At 46.9% G+C, this 16172-nt stretch overlaps 1 protein-coding gene across 1 annotated transcript in view; it reads left to right on the forward strand.

Annotated features, from left to right (window-relative positions):
- PTPRH (protein tyrosine phosphatase receptor type H) overlaps positions 1-16172 on the forward strand; it is a 28165-nt gene that overhangs the window by 271 nt on the left and 11722 nt on the right. The window contains exons 2-11 of the mRNA XM_075537819.1: positions 720-753; positions 1668-1904; positions 2375-2638; positions 2805-3071; positions 3238-3504; positions 3671-3937; positions 4156-4422; positions 4669-4935; positions 5703-6002; positions 6289-6552. Of these exons, the coding sequence (XP_075393934.1) occupies positions 720-753; positions 1668-1904; positions 2375-2638; positions 2805-3071; positions 3238-3504; positions 3671-3937; positions 4156-4422; positions 4669-4935; positions 5703-6002; positions 6289-6552 (2434 nt within the window). The remainder of the gene's footprint in view (positions 1-719; positions 754-1667; positions 1905-2374; positions 2639-2804; positions 3072-3237; positions 3505-3670; positions 3938-4155; positions 4423-4668; positions 4936-5702; positions 6003-6288; positions 6553-16172) is intronic.

Consider the following 16172-nt stretch of genomic DNA (forward strand, 5'->3'; position numbering starts at 1 on the left):
TTGCTGGAAAGGCCCAGGATTCCAGACCCAGCTTCCTGTCATCATACTACAGGAGTCTAATCGTCCAGTGACTTTGCCCCCATGACCAAGGAGCCCAAGGCTCTAGAGTGTCCTCCCTCAGACCCCAGAGTCTTGACACCCAGCTCCTTCCTCAATCCAGGAATCCAGGTGCCTGCAACTCCCTAGTCTCTCAGACCCAGGATCATGGTTCTCCAGCCCCCTTTTGCCTCGGACCTGGAAGTTCTCACCCCCAAACCCGTCCCCCCTCAGATTCAGAACAGCAGATCCATGGCCCCCTTTTACCTGACAGGCCTCCAGAGTCTTCTCCAACAGATGCAGGCATCCAGCCCCTGCTCCCGACCCCAGTCTTTGCCGCCTTCCCAGTGTATGGGGTGCTGTTTGTCCTCAATCTTCCAGGCCTGTTGATTTCAGGAAGGGGAACTCACACCTTCATCCTTGGGCCCTATCGGTCACGCTAACCCCAGATGGCAGGTCCCCGAGCACCACCCTCTGCCATGCTCAGAGTTGACCTTTGTCAGAGCCCAGCCCTGGGGGAGGAGGCAGCATACTTGGATCCCTCCTCCCCCTCAGGTAGGGGTGACTCATGGGAGTGGGGAGCAGGGAGAACCACTAACACGCCCCACCCACCAAAGGAACTCCCCTGGGTGCAGGAAGCTGAGCTCCGGGGTGTGACGCCTCCCTCTCTGGACTCTCCCCAGGGCCTGTGCGTATGGACAGGGGCCAGAGCAGCCGGTGAGTGGTCTCTGCCTGCTTCCACTGCCCACAACACAGGCTGGACTTCATGCCTGTGAGCCTCAGTTGAAGGAACCGTGCCTGGTCCCACCCTGCTCACAGAGAACCCTTCTCCCCCATTTGTCAGACTCCAAGCCAGTGGGACACCAGCGTCTCAGGTCCTGACCATCAGTTCCCCGTCACCTGAGCTGAGCCGCCGAATTAGAGCTCCTGGGTGCAGTGCACTGGGGGTGGGAGCTGGGTTAGTCTGGGTAGGTTAGAGAGAAACAAATTCACAGACACTCATATGGGTATAGGAAAGAGTTTTCTATAAAGAGTCATTGTATATTAAGAAAACATCCCAGCCCAGTCCAGATCAAGTCCATCAGTCGGATATTAGCCCATATGTCCAGTACCAGTCTGTAAATTCCTCTTCAGACTCACACAACCCATGCAATGACGCCCAGTGCAGGAAGATCACAGGCCAGGGGGTGGAAAGTCTTGTGGAGCCAGTGGTGGTGGATGTGTCTCAGTGCTGGCGCTGGTCTCCATCTCCAAGGCTCTAGAGCAGCTCCACGTGGCTTGTCAACAGGAATGTTTCTCGGGGAATGTGTGTGTGTCCCACCTCCAGAGAGCTATTTTTCTCCTTCGTGCCTCCAAATGAGGTCATCAAGCTGTGACCTGATTGACAGGCTACACTCCACCCCTTCACTCTTAATAGTCTCAAGTTGACAACAGCGTATATAACCACCACAGCAGGGGGAGGGAGGACCTTGCATGTCCTGCCACTGAACATTCTCTGTGGAGTCCAGGCCTCGCCAGGTCTCCTTGTAGGAAGTCTGTCCTCATATCGAGGCTGTGGAGGGAAAGGAACACTGTTTTGTCCCTTGTGGACGAGTGGATATGAAACCCTGACATCCTGCTCCTTCTGCCAGAACCAGACCCGGTGCAAAACATCACGATAGTGGGTCAAACCAGCAGCTCCATCACCTTGACCTGGACAGCACCTCCGGCCTCAAATCAAACCAACTACACCTACTGGGTCCATTGGCAGAGTGGGGACGGCATCAATGGAAACCAGAGCACCTCAGATACCAGTATCACCGTGCATGCTTTGAATGCTGGGACTTTGTACAACTTCACAGTGTGGGTCCAGGAGAATGGCTCCTACAGTCAGAGTTTGTCGAAAGACGCATGGACAGGTGAAACCTCCTTAAGTCACTTCTGGGGGTGGGTGAAGGAGCCCTGGCACCGTAGTGGTGAGGTGTTGGGCTGCTTAATCTGAGGTCAGCAGTTCAAAGCCATCCGCAGGTCTGCACGAGGAAGACTGGGCTTTCTACTCCCAGGACCATTTACAGTCTGAGAAACCCAGAAGGGGATGCTATGAGTCAGCATTGATTGGACAGCAAGAAGTTTGGTTTTTCAATTGGATGGGAGAAGGGGGATCATTGGAGACTTGGGATTGTCTCGGAATTACAGACAAACCCCAAGCATCTCAGAACCAGTGAAGCTGAGAGTTTGGGGTCCCATTGATAAGAGTGCTTCTCTTTATGTATCAGGACGCTGTAGTGGGAAGAGTGTCCCCTGTTTATAGGAGATGCTTGGGGATGTGGAATTGATGCTTTTCTGCTCCTTCTGCCAGCCCCCAACCCAGTGAGCAATCTCAGAGTGCATCATCGGACCAACAGCACCATCACCTGGACATGGATAAAGCCGGAGGCTCAATACCCACAAAACTACACCTACTGGGTGCAGTGGGTTAGTGAGAACAACACAAATAGAACCAGCACCCCAGATACCAGTATCACTCTGGAAGGGCTGGAAGCTGGGACCCTGTACACCTTCACAGTCTGGGCTGAGCTGAACAATGTCAACAGTACAACTGAGACGGTTGAGGCATCGACAGGTGAGACATCCTTAGGTCTTTTATGGAGCACGTCTGGGGCGGGTGAAGCCTGGCCATTGGCACCTTGAGCTTGTCTCTGAAGTACAGGGGGAAAGGTGTCTCCTGTTTATGTTGGATATTTGGGAATGCGGAATTGGATGTGATGATTTTCTGTTCATTCTGCCAGTTCCTAACCCAGTGAGCAATCTCACAATGCATCATCGGACCAACAGCACCATCACCTGGACATGGATAAAGCCGGAGGGCCCAGACAAACCACCATACACCTACTGGGTTCAGTGGACTAGTGAGAACAACACAAATATAAATACAGTCACCCCAGATACCAATTTCACCCTGGAAGGGCTGGAAGCTGGGACCCTGTACACCTTCACAGTCTGGGCTGAGCGGAACAATGTCAACAGTACAACTGAGACAGTTGAGGCATCGACAGGTGAGACATCCTTAGGTCTTTTATGGAGCACGTCTGGGGCGGGTGAAGCCTGGCCATTGGCACCTTGAGCTTGTCTCTGAAGTACAGGGGGAAAGGTGTCTCCTGTTTATGTTGGATATTTGGGAATGCGGAATTGGATGTGATGATTTTCTGTTCATTCTGCCAGTTCCTAACCCAGTGAGCAATCTCACAATGCATCATCGGACCAACAGCACCATCACCTGGACATGGATAAAGCCGGAGGGCCCAGACAAACCACCATACACCTACTGGGTTCAGTGGACTAGTGAGAACAACGCAAATATAAATAGAGTCACCCCAGATACCAATTTCACCCTGGAAGGGCTGGAAGCTGGGACCCTGTACACCTTCACAGTCTGGGCTGAGCGGAACAATGTCAACAGTACAACTGAGATGGTTGAGACGTCTACAGGTGAGACATCCTTAGGTCTTTTATGGAGCACGTCTGGGGCGGGTGAAGCCTGGCCATTGGCACCTTGAGCTTGTCTCTGAAGTACAGGGGGAAAGGTGTCTCCTGTTTATGTTGGATATTTGGGAATGCGGAATTGGATGTGATGATTTTCTGTTCATTCTGCCAGTTCCTAACCCAGTGAGCAATCTCACAATGCATCATCGGACCAACAGCACCATCACCTGGACATGGATAAAGCCGGAGGGCCCAGACAAACCACCATACACCTACTGGGTTCAGTGGACTAGTGAGAACAACGCAAATATAAATACAGTCACCCCAGATACCAATTTCACCCTGGAAGGGCTGGAAGCTGGGACCCTGTACACCTTCACAGTCTGGGCTGAGCGGAACAATGTCAACAGTACAACTGAGATGGTTGAGACGTCTACAGGTGAGACATCCTTAGGTCTTTTATGGAGTACTTGTCACTGTCCCTGAAAAGCAGACAAAGTGCAAGGATCCCAGTACCACTGAGGCTCAGTGGGTTAGGTCCCTTTGGTAGGATTGCTTCTCTTTATGGATCAGGATGTTCAGAGAAAATGTGTCCCCATTGATGTGAGATACTTGGAGATGTGGAAAGAAACCATGATTCTCTGCTCCTTCTGCCAGTTCCTAACCCAGTGAGTAGCCTCAAAGGGCAACATCGGACCAACAGCTCCATTACCTTGACCTGGACACAGCCAGAGGGTCCAGTCCAAGCACCATACATCTACTGGGTGCAGTGGATGCCTGAGGACAACATAGCAGGGATTAAGAACACTGCAAACACCAGTATCACCCTGGAAGGGCTGCAGGCTGGTACTCTGTACAACTTTACTGTCTGGGCTGGGAGGAACGATGTCAACAGTACAACCGAGATGATCGTTGAACCTACAGGTGAGACATCTGTAGATCTTTTACAAAGTAGGTCTGGGGTGCATAAAGAAAAGTCATAGCGACCTTAGGACTTGTCCCTGAAGTCCAGATAAATCCAGGAATTCCGCCATCCTGGAACCTCGGTGTTTTAGATCTCATTGCTATGAGTATAGTATGTCTCTCCATGTTAGAATTATATTAGGAGGCTCTCCTTTATGCTGGCTGATTGGGGACATGGGGATCCTGATGTTCTGCTCCTTCCACTAGTTCCCAACTCAGTGACAAGCATCACAATGCAGAATCGGACCAACAGCTCCATTACCCTGAGCTGGACAGCACCCCTGGGACCAGTCCAACCAGCCCACACCTACTGGATCCAATGCTTGAGGCAGGACGGCATACCAAGTACACAACACACCCGAGACACCAGAGTCACAGTTGAGGGATTGCATGCTGGGATTGAATACATCTTCACACTGTGGGCTGAGAGGAACCGAGTTAACAGTGAAAACAGGACTCTCGCTGAAGCCACTGGTGAGACACTGTCCATGACAGACCCTGTTCGGTTGTGATGGGGGAAGGAATGCTTTGGGAGAGTTTGGGGGGTCTCTTGGGAAATGTACAGTGCTCTCCACCCGGGGGACCTTATTTGACCTCACTGGGGCTCAGAATAGTGAGTATGTTTCTCAGCAGCCTGTGTTAGCAACCAACACTTTCTATTCTCTCCTTGGAAAATGGGACCTTTGGGTCAAAAACATCCCGAAGTGCCCATTGTTACCTCTCAGGACTCGGCATATCACTAGCTGGGTAATAGTCAACCACGTGTCATGCTGGGCTCCATGAATCCAGAGGACCCAGCCTCTCTGTCCATACATGCGAGGACCATATCGACCATATTCATAGAGAGGGATGGCAGCTGGGTGTTTTCACCTTTGGCCAGGTGGACTCAGAAGAATAAATTCCATCGGGAAACTTGATGTTGCATAAAACCAGGTTTCAAAATAAACTTGATGTGTCTGGCACTGAAGACGACCCACCCCTGGCTGCCCACAGGAAAGATAACGTAGAGAAGGATGATGGAGGAGACCCCGGGGATGGAGCTGGGGAAGGAGGATAAGGCGTTCCTGGTCCTTAGGTTTCTGGACTCTTGTTCTGGGCTCCAACCTCCCCCGTGAGAAACTAGAACCATAGGTTAACCGAGGAATCTCAGGCTTTGCGAGAGGAGGGAGGAGGGCAGCGGGCTGAGGTATGAAGATCATTGAGGCTGCATCTCCCTTCAATGGCCTATCCTCACTTCTCAGCGCCCAATGAAGTCACCGACCTGCACAACACAACTCAGACCAATGACTCGGTCAGGCTGAGCTGGAAGGCCCCTACAGACATTTCCTCTCAGAGCTACGTGTACGGGATCCGGTGGGCTGATGGCAAACAGCTCCAGAGGGAGAATGAACCCCAAAGAGATACAAGCAATCAGACAGGCAAGACCAGTGACACATGGTACCTCGTGACGGCCCTTACGCCTGGGACTCGGTACAAGTTCAGTGTGTGGGCCGAGATGAACAACGTTTCCAGTGCCATACAGAGCCTGCAGGCATCCACAGGTGAGCTGGACCTTAAATAACCTGGGCTTATTGAAGGCATGCCTGGGAGTGGACTACAAACACCATCAGGCCATGGGGTAATGGCCTCATGTGTTACCATGACACAGGGATCCAAGGCCTCGTGGGAGTTGTAGTTTGAAAGGCATTTGACCAGTAGTAGACTACAAAGGGTTGTAGTTTGGGGGAGGAGAGCTGGGAGGGTCATTTTCAGAGGCTTGGCGGGACAGGTGGGTGGGAGGTCCCGCGAGATGACTCCTCACTGAGTCTGTTTACTTCCTTCACCCAGCTCCTGACCCTGTCACCATCACGTCCTGTGTCAGCACCTCTGGTGGTTATGGGCTCTCCCTGACCTGGCCCTGCCCCAACGGAGGCTACAAGTGCTTCCACTTGACGGTGGATGGGCAGGTCTTCCTGAACAGCAATTCCTGTGGGAGTCCAGTGCCCTTGTCAGGTTTCCAGCCGGCTCGGTCCTACCTGGCCACCGTCACAGCCGTGTGGGATGGAATAAGGGCTCCGTCTACCTCTGTGACCTGCTACACAGAGAGCGCAGGTAAGCCCCCGTCCCCCCAGGACCTAAGAGTGGGAGCGAGGCCCCAGGGGGTCCCGTGAAACTTCTTATCAAGGAGTCTTATTGTTCTTATCAAGGAGTCTCATTGCATCCATGGTCCAAATCTCACACCATCCGTCCATTTGAAATGCTTCCTAGTGCATTCACAGAGTGCTAAGAACCATCACATCCATATTCACTCTGCACCAAAAAAGGAACCCTGCCTGGCTGAGCTAGCTTATCACCTCCTAATTTTTTCTTCTTCACCTTCTAATCTCCTCATTCTCTCCCAACCCTAAAACTAGCACCTGGAGACAATTCCCGCTGGTGGAAACCTTGTGCGAGTCAGAACGGCACTGGGTAACCACTCATCTGCTCTCTGTCTCAGGTTTTCGCAATCCCGGGCATTTCCTATAAATGGAGTCACGCTGATTGTATTCACGATACCGTACAGCTTCCGTCATCATCGACTTCCCAAACCCTCCATCACCCTAAACAAAAACTCCGACCCCATTAAGCAATAATTCTCCACCACTCTACGCTTCATAATGCAACTTGGGTGTGTTTGATAGTCTATTTATGCCAAAAATTAATAAGGAGGACAAAGGACTGGACTGTGCATTTTCTGTTGGGGAAAGGTTCCCTGAGTAGAAACGGACTTAATGGCACTGAACAAGTTTGCCCTATTTTCTCGCTGATGTTCTGTATCGGCTTAGGTTTTAGGCTTGGATCTTTGGTCCATCTTGTGTCTTTGTATATTGTGTGAGCCCTGGATCAGGTTTCGTTTTTCTGCAAATGGATAGCCGCTCTCACCAGCACCATTTGTTAAAGAGACCGCGTTGACCCCCTTTTAATGGACTTTGATTCTATCAAAGAACAGCTGTCCAAAGGTGGGCAGACTGACTCCTGGATTCTCAGTTCTCTGTTCCATGGGTCCCTGTCTCTGTCACCGTACGCAGCCAGGCTGTTTTGGCTACTGAGACTGTACTATAGATACTGACTCCTACAGTGTGTCAATTCCGCTTGCTATTTTGATCCAAACATGTTTTATTTGTTGTTCATTAATACTTCCAGCTTGTTAAAGAGTGCCTGGCATGAATTTCACTTGGTTACGATGTAATAGGTTTTATTATGCTGCTGAATTCTATTGGCTAGAATCTTATTAACAATTTTTGTATCTGTGTTCCTGAGACGCCAATCTATAATTTTCTTTTGTGTGTGATCTCTTTGCCTGGCTTGGGTATTAGGTTCCTCTGATTACGTACCATGAATCTGGGAGTAATCCTCTCTTTTCTTTGCTCGGAAATATTTTGTTTGTTTGTTTCTAACCTCTTCAATATCTTCTTTTATTATGCATGGTCAGTCTTTCTACCTCGGTTTGTGTTAGTTTAGGTATGTAATGCATTCCTCAAAGTTTCCAAATTTGCTAAAGCACAGGGTTTTTTTTAAAATAGTATTCTCTTATGATTCTTTTCATTTCTGTTGATTCTGTAATGTCACCATTTCATTTCTTTTTTTATTATTACCCATCTCATTTCTTATTTGGGTTATTTGATTCTTCTGCCTCTCTTTCCATTTTTTTTCTGCCCACATTTATTATCTCCTCTCTTTTGGGGACTGTGGGCTCCTTTTACTGCTTTCTTTAGTTTTCTTTTTAAATCATTTTATTGAGGGCTCATTCAACTCTTATCACAATCCATACATCAATTGTGTCAAGCACATTTGTACATTCGTTGCCCTCATCATTCTCAAAACATTTGTTCTCCACTTAAGCCCTTGGCATCAGCTCCTCATTTCCCCACTCCCTCCTAAACCCTTTATAATTTATAAATTATTATTTTTCCATATCTTACACTGTCTGATGTCTCCCCTCACCCACTTTTCTGTTGTCCATCCTCCAGGGAAGAGGTTGTATGTAGATCCTTGTAACCTGTTGCCTCTTTCCCCCCTACCCTCCCTCCACCTTCCCAGCATCGCCACTCTCACCACTGGTCCTGAAGGGATCATCTGTCCTGGATTCCCTGTGTTTCCAGTTTCTATCTGTACCAGTGTACATCCTCTGGTCTAGCCGGATTTGTAAGGTAGAATTGGGATCATAATAGTGAGATGGGGAGGTGGGGTGGGGAAGCATTTAGGAACTAGAGGAAAGTTGTATGTTTCATTGTTGCTACACTGCACCCTGACTGGCTCATCTCCTCCCCAAGACCCTTCCATAAGGGGATGTCCAGTTGCCTACAGATGGGCTTTGGATCCCTACTCCACTCTCCCCCTCATTCACAATGATATGATTTTTTGTTCTTTGATGCCTGATACCTGATCTTGTCAACACCTTGTGATCGCACAGGCTGGTGTGCTTCTTCCATGTGGGCTTTGTTGCTTCTGAGCTAGATGGCTGCTTGTTTGCCTTCAAGCCTTTAAGACCCCAGATGCTATATCTTTTGATAGCCGGGCACCATCAACTTTCTTCACCACATTTGCTTCAGGTTAATGCTTTTTTTTTTAATTTTAAGGTTAGTGCTTTGATTTGGGCTCTTCATTTTTTGGGTGTATATTGATTGCTTTTCTGTCCCAATTGTTTTGTATATTACATTGTTATTCTTTTTATATTCTAGGATTTTAAAAGATATATCTTCTACTTCTTTACTAGCCGGTGGTTTTTACGCAAGATGCTATTTAGTTTCCATATTTTTAGCTTTCACCTCTGCTCTTCTTCCTATCGATTTCTAGTTTTATATTATATTTTATTGTAATCAGAGAACATGCCTTGAACTAGTTCGCGGTCTTGAATCTTTTCAATTATTTCCTTTTTGAAGAAAAGTTTTTATTGTGAACTTGGTGGGGAGCTTTATAGAGCAGATCATCAGTTTTCCATTCAACCATTCCTACACAGCTGGTTTCTCCTCCCTCTCTGCAGTCCCCTTCATGTATCATCACTTCTTCCATTTCTTCCCTGTGTGTGCTCCTCTCTCTCTCTCTCTCTCTCTCTCTCTCTCTCTCTCTCTCTCTCTCTCTCTCTCTCTCTCCTCTCTTTAACAGTTTTATTGGCACATAATGGCTGTGTGTCTTGTTGAGGCTTGCTTTGTGGCCTTAAACGTGGTCCTTTTAGGGAATGACCCACGTGCTTTGGGAAGAGTGGGATAGTCTCTGTCTGTGAGGTGCGCTGGTTGGTTGTTGCATTGAGAGCGCTTGCAGCGGTTGTTTCCTTCTATTTGTTGTCCGTCACTGAGCGCGGTGGGTGGAAGTCTCCTACTCTTGTTACAGAATTCTCTGTGTCTCTTTCAGTGCTGTTGGGGTGTGAGTCGTGTATTTTCAAGCCCTGACATTTGTCGTTTTTGGTTTTGCTGAGCTATTATGCCATTCGGGTTACTAGATATTTATTTTGGGTGTGTCCTCGTGAGGGACTGGCTCTCTGGTTACTATATCATGTCCTTCCTTATCTTGTAGGGTGGATTTGCCTTCAGAGACATCATTCCCACTTCTGCTCTTCGAAAAGGATTGTTTGCATAATATATTGCACCTGCCCTTTGAGTTTTTGTATTTCTATTTTTTTTTTGCGAGCAATAAAATGTTACTCAACACAAAATGAGTTCTCCTCTGCAGGTTTTCTTCTTGGTTACTTATTTGTTTACTCCTTCACCACATTAATAATGCATGCAGCCGCTGGCCAGTATGCACTTTCCCTTCCTCCTCACCCCTGGTAGTCATCCAAGAATTTATCCTTTAAGGTGAAGAACTTTTCTTGATTTGTAAAAAATCATAGTGAACTCATAAAACAGTTTGCCTTCTGCGATGGACTGATTTCACTCAATCTCATAGCCTCCAGGTTCTTCCATGTTATGAGGTGTTTCACAGATTCAACGTCATGCTTTAAAATGGTGTGGCAGTTTCTCATTGTGTGTGTGCACCATGGTTTCTTTAGCTCCTCTTGTACCGATGGGCATGTAGGTTGTTTCCATTTTCTTGCCATCGGGAATAGTGCCGCAACAAACATGGGTGTACACTTGGCTATCCGTAGTATGGCTTTTAATCTCTGGGATATAGACTACGTATTAGGATTGTTTTAACATATGGTCTTTCCATTTCTCCCTTTACCCCCCCCCTCATCTTAAAAAATTTTAATTTATTTTATTATCATTAGGGGCTCTTACAGCTCTTATAACAATCTATCCATCCACTGTGTCACGCACATTTGTACATATGTTGCCATCATTATTTTCAAACATTTTCTTTCTACTTGAGTCCTTGGTACCAGTTCCTCATTTTTCCCTCCCCACCCTTCCCACCCTCGTGAACCCTTGATACATTATAAATTATTATTTTCATATCTTACACCATCCGCTGTCTCCCTTCACCCATGTTTCTGTTGTTTGTCACGCTGGTTGGGGGTGTTTATATGGATCATTACGATTGGTTCCCCCTTTCTCCCTACCCTCATGGTATCACTACTCCCATTATTGTTTCTGGGGGGGGGGTTATCTGTCCTCGATTCCGTGTGTTGAGAGCTCTTATCTGTACCAGGGTGTATGCTCTGGTCTAGCTGGCTTTGTAAGGTAAAACTGGGGTCATGATAATGGTGGGGGTGGACATTGAAGAACTAGAGAAAAGTGTGTTTCATTGGTGCTATACTGCACCTTGGCTAGCTTGTCCCTTTCTTGTGACCCTTCTGTGGGGGGGATGTCCAATTGTCCACAGATGGGATTTGGGTCTCCACTCCACCCCCATTCCCCTCATTCACATGGATATGATTATCTGTTTTGGGTCTTCTGATGCCCAAGACCTGATCCTGTCGACACCTCGTGATCACACAGGCTAGTGTGCTTCTTCCACATGGGCTTTGTTGCTTCCCTGCTAGATGGCCACTTGTTTACCTTCAAGCCTTTAAGATCCCAGACGCTATATCTTTTGATAGCCGGGCACCATCAGCTTTCTTCAGCACATTTGCTTATGTACCCGCTTTATCTTCAGCGATTGTGCCAGGAAGGTGAGCATCACAGAATGCCAGAATATTAGAACAAAGTGTTCTTGTGTTGATGGAGTACTTGAGTAGAGTCTCAATGTCTGTCTGCTACCTTAATACATTTCTAACTTTTTTGGGAAGCACCATACTGTTTCCCACAGTAGTTGTACCATTTTACAATTCCACCAACAATATGTGTGGGTTCTAGTGTCCCCGAATCCTCACCAGCAGTTGTGGCTTTCTGCTTTGTTTCATGCCTTTGCTATTAATGCTGGGGTGATTTGATTTGCATCTCTCTAATGGATAATAACCATAAGCATCTCTTCATGGCGTTGGGGCCACCTGAATGTCTTCTTTGGTGAAGTATCTATTCGTGTCCTTGAATCACTTTTTATTGGTGTGTTTCTCTTGTTTAATTGTTCAGGTCTTAAAGTTTTCTATAAATTATAGAGATTAGTCCCTTGTCTGACAAGCCATTGCCCCAAAGATTTCCCAGTCTTCAGGTGCTCTTTTTACTCTGCTGGTGAAATATTTGGGGGCTGACATCTAATTGCCAGGAGGATGTCTGGGACCTCCCAGTCATCTCGTTTGGCTCCTGCTATTCAGATTTGGTTGTGATGCAATGCATGTGTACAGGTCTTTGCTTCTCTGGTTTCATTTATTCCTAAATATTTCATCTTTGGGGGTGGCCACTGTAAGTGGTATTGTTTTCCTGATTTTTGTTTCAGAGAAACTGAATTGTGTGTATTGATCTTGTAGCCTCACCACTTTGCTGAATCTTTTCATTAGTTCCAACAATTTTCTTGCCCAGTCTTGGGTATTTTTATGGATAGAACCCCATCCTCTGAGGATTGAGTTTTCCTTCTTCTTTGACAGTTTGCACGACGTTTATTTCCCTTTCTTGTCTATTTGCCCCAAACCAAACTCATTTATGGAGTCAATGTCAACTCATCATGACCCTATAAGACAAGGTAGAACTATCCCCATGAGTTTCCAAGACTGTAACTCTTCACAGACGTAGAAAAACCTCATCTTTCTCCCAAGGAGCTGCTGGTGGATTCAAACTGCTAACTTTGCAGTTAGCAACCCAGCTCGTAAGCCACCAGGACTCCTTTTTGTCTAATAACTCTGGCTGAAAATGCCAGTACATTTTTTTAAAGAAAAAATGGTGAGGGAGGGGATAAAGAAGAGCTGACATCAAAGAGTCCAAGAAGAAATAAAATGTTTTGACACCGATGGTGGCAGCAATTGTGCAATTATGCTTGATCTAATTGGATTATGGATTGTTACAATATCTGTGAGAGCTCCCAATAAAATTATTTTTTTAAATAAAGAAGAAGAAAAACTCATACCATCGAGTCAATGCCAACTCATGCCCTGTAGGACTGGGTAGAACGTCCCCTCTGAGTTTCCGAGACTATAGCTCTTTATGGGAGCAGGGAGTGGTAACACAGCATCATCTCCTTCTCTTGTTCCTCTTCACAAGGGGAATGCTTTCAGTTTCTCGCCATTAAGGGTGTTGGTTTTATATCTATGCCTTTTATTATGTTGAGAAATTTCCATTCCTATTTTTTATTGAGTGCTTGTTTCAGGAGGATGTGTTGGATTTTTGTCACATGCCTTTTCTGTGTGGATTGATATGATCATGTGGTTCTGTTCCTTTATTTCTATGACGGATTATGTTGATGGTTTTTCTCCCCTCTCATCCCCCCCCCATGTTGATGGTTTTTCTAATGTGGAACTATGCATCCATACCTGGTATGAATCCCAATTAGTCATGATTTTTTATTTTTTTTTATTTTAACAATTTATTGGGGCTGATACAATTCTTTTCACAGTTCATACATATACATACATCAATTGTATAAAGCACATCTGTACAGTCTTTGCCCTAATCATTTTTTTTCTCTTTTCTTCTTTTACATTTTATTAGGGACTCAAACAACTCTTACCACAATCCATACATATACATACATCAATTGTATAAAGCACATCCATACATTCCCTGCCCCAATCATTCTCAAGGTATTTGCTCTCCACTTAAGCCCCTTGCATCAGGTCCTCTTTTATTCCCCCCTCCCTCCCCATTCCCCCCTCCCTCATATGCCCTTGGTAATTTATACATCGTTATTTTGTCATATCTTGCCCTATCCGGAGTCTCCCTTCCCCCCTTCTCTGCTGTCCCTCTCCCAGGGAAGAGGTCACATGTGGATCCTTGTAATCAGTTCCCCCTTTCCAACCCACTCACCCTCCACTCTCCCAGCATCGTCCCTCACACCCTTGGTCCTGAAGGTATCATCCACCCTGGATTCCCTGTACCTCCAACCCTCATATGTACCAGTGTACAGCCTCTGTCCTATCCAGCCCTGCAAGGTAGAATTCGGATCATGGTAGTTGGGGGGAGGAAGCATCCAGGATCTGGGGGAAAGCTGTGTTCTTCATCGATACTACCTCACACCCTAATTAACCCATCTCCTCTCCTAAACCCCTCTATGAGGGGATCTCCATTGGCCGACACTTGGGCCTTGGGTCTCCACTCTGCACTTCCCCCTTCATTTAATATGATATATATATATATATACATATATACACATACATATATACATATACACATATATACACATACATACACACTTATATCTTTTTTTTTTTTGCATGATGCCTTATACCTGGTCCCTTGGGCACCTCGTGATCGCACTGGCCGGTGTGCTTCTTCCATGTGGGCTTATTTGCTTCTGAGCTAGATGGCCGCTTGTTCACCTTCAAGCCTTTAAGACCCCAGACACTATCTCTTTTGATAGCCGGGCACCATCAGCTTTCTTCACCACATTTGCTTATGCACCCATTTGTCTTCAGCGATCCTATCATGGAGGTGTGCAGTCAATGATATGATTTTTTGTTCTTTGATGCCTGGTAACTGATCCCTTTGGGACCACTCAATCACACAGGCTGGTGTGTTCTTCCATGTGGACTTTGTTGCTTCTGAGCTAGATGGCCGCTTGTTTATCTTCAAGCCTTTAAGACCCCATTCACTATCTCTTTTGATAGCCGGGCACCATCAGCTTTCTTCACCACATTTACTTGTTCACCCACTTTGGCTCCAGCCGTTGTGTTGGGAGAGTGAGCATCATAGAGTTCCAATTTAATAAAAGAAGGTATTCATGCATTGAGGGAGTGTTTGAGTAGAGGCCCAAGGTCCTTCCGCCACCTTAATACTTGACCTATAAATATAGACACATAGATCTATTTCCCCATCCTCCTATATATATTTGCATGTACATGTCTTTGTCTAGACCTCCATGAATGCCCTTTGACTCCTAGCTCTTTCCTCCATCTCCCTTGACCTTCCTCCTGCCCTACTACCATGCTTCATCGCCACCTGGGCTAGAGTATACCTCTTCTCTAAGCAACCTTACCCTTGATCATTTCCCACCAGGCCTGCCACTCCCCCTTCTCTACCATTTGGGGTCCCATGTTTTTCCCTTGTCCCTGGGTTTGTTAACACCACTTCCTTACCCCCCCTACCCCCCACCCCAAGTCCCCCCGGAACTGTCGGTCCCGTTGTTTTTCATCCAGATAGTTCATCCAGCCTGTCCTATTCAGACAGACCTGTGGAGTCACTAACATGCACGAAAACTAGACAGAGGAAAACAAAGCAACAGTATACAACCAGACAACAAAACAACCAAAACAAACCACTGAAAAAGAACAGAACAAAACAGTTCACAAGAGAAAAGCTTGTAGTTAGTTCAGGGATCGTTTGCTGGCCCTTAGGAGCGTTTTCCAGTCCAGTCTGTTGGGGCACCACGCCCTGGCCCCAAAGTCCACTTTCAGCATTCCCTGGGGACCTTGCCACTCCATTCCCTTGCTGTTCCGCTGCACTCCCCCAGTGATTTGCCTCGGGGTGGTGGGATCAGGTCAGGTGCAATTCCCACACTGTGTCTCCGGTGCTGTCCCCTGTATCGCCCTTAGTCACTGAGGGGCATCATGTCTCATAGTAGGGCCAGCCATGTTGTTCTCTCTGTGGACTGGCTGCTCTACTCAGGAACATCATCATCACGGCCTGGTGGGCCAGGCTGTGCTCCACTCTCTCCTCCTGCCCCTTCATCTGCTCCCGTGTGCTCTGATCAAATATGTCCATCTCCCATAGCTGCAGAGTCAATGTCGTCCTTTGGAACAAATTCTTTTCAGGGGAGGGGCAGGAATCCACTTAATTTATGGTGCTGGGGCCAGCCTCCCAGACCTCTCCACCGGTTCCCTCCTCCACGCCGGGATATTGCATTCACACCTTGCGACACTGGGTTGAAATCTGGTCCCACTTTCCCTGTGGAGATATAAACAATACCCTCCCCTTGGGTGGATTAATGCCCCATGACCCCACTACCCTTTTCTTCCTTGTATTCATCCTTTTGTTTTCCTTTCCCCACCTCCTCCACCATTGTCTACCATGTACATCCCTGGTTTTGGTCTGGTCTCTTCCATACTACACCGTCTTGATTTTATTTTTTTTATGGATGGTTCTGCTTTGTTTTAGTGTCAGTGTCTTGTATGTATTTTGTAATAGTTTCAGTCTAATTTGTGTCTTTATGACTAAGGTATATCTCTTGCAGACAGCATGTTTTCTTTTTTAAAAAATCATTTTATTGGGCTCATACAACTCTTATCA

The sequence above is a fragment of the Tenrec ecaudatus genome, chromosome 18, assembly GCF_050624435.1.
Source record: "Tenrec ecaudatus isolate mTenEca1 chromosome 18, mTenEca1.hap1, whole genome shotgun sequence".
NCBI lineage: Eukaryota > Metazoa > Chordata > Mammalia > Afrosoricida > Tenrecidae > Tenrec > Tenrec ecaudatus.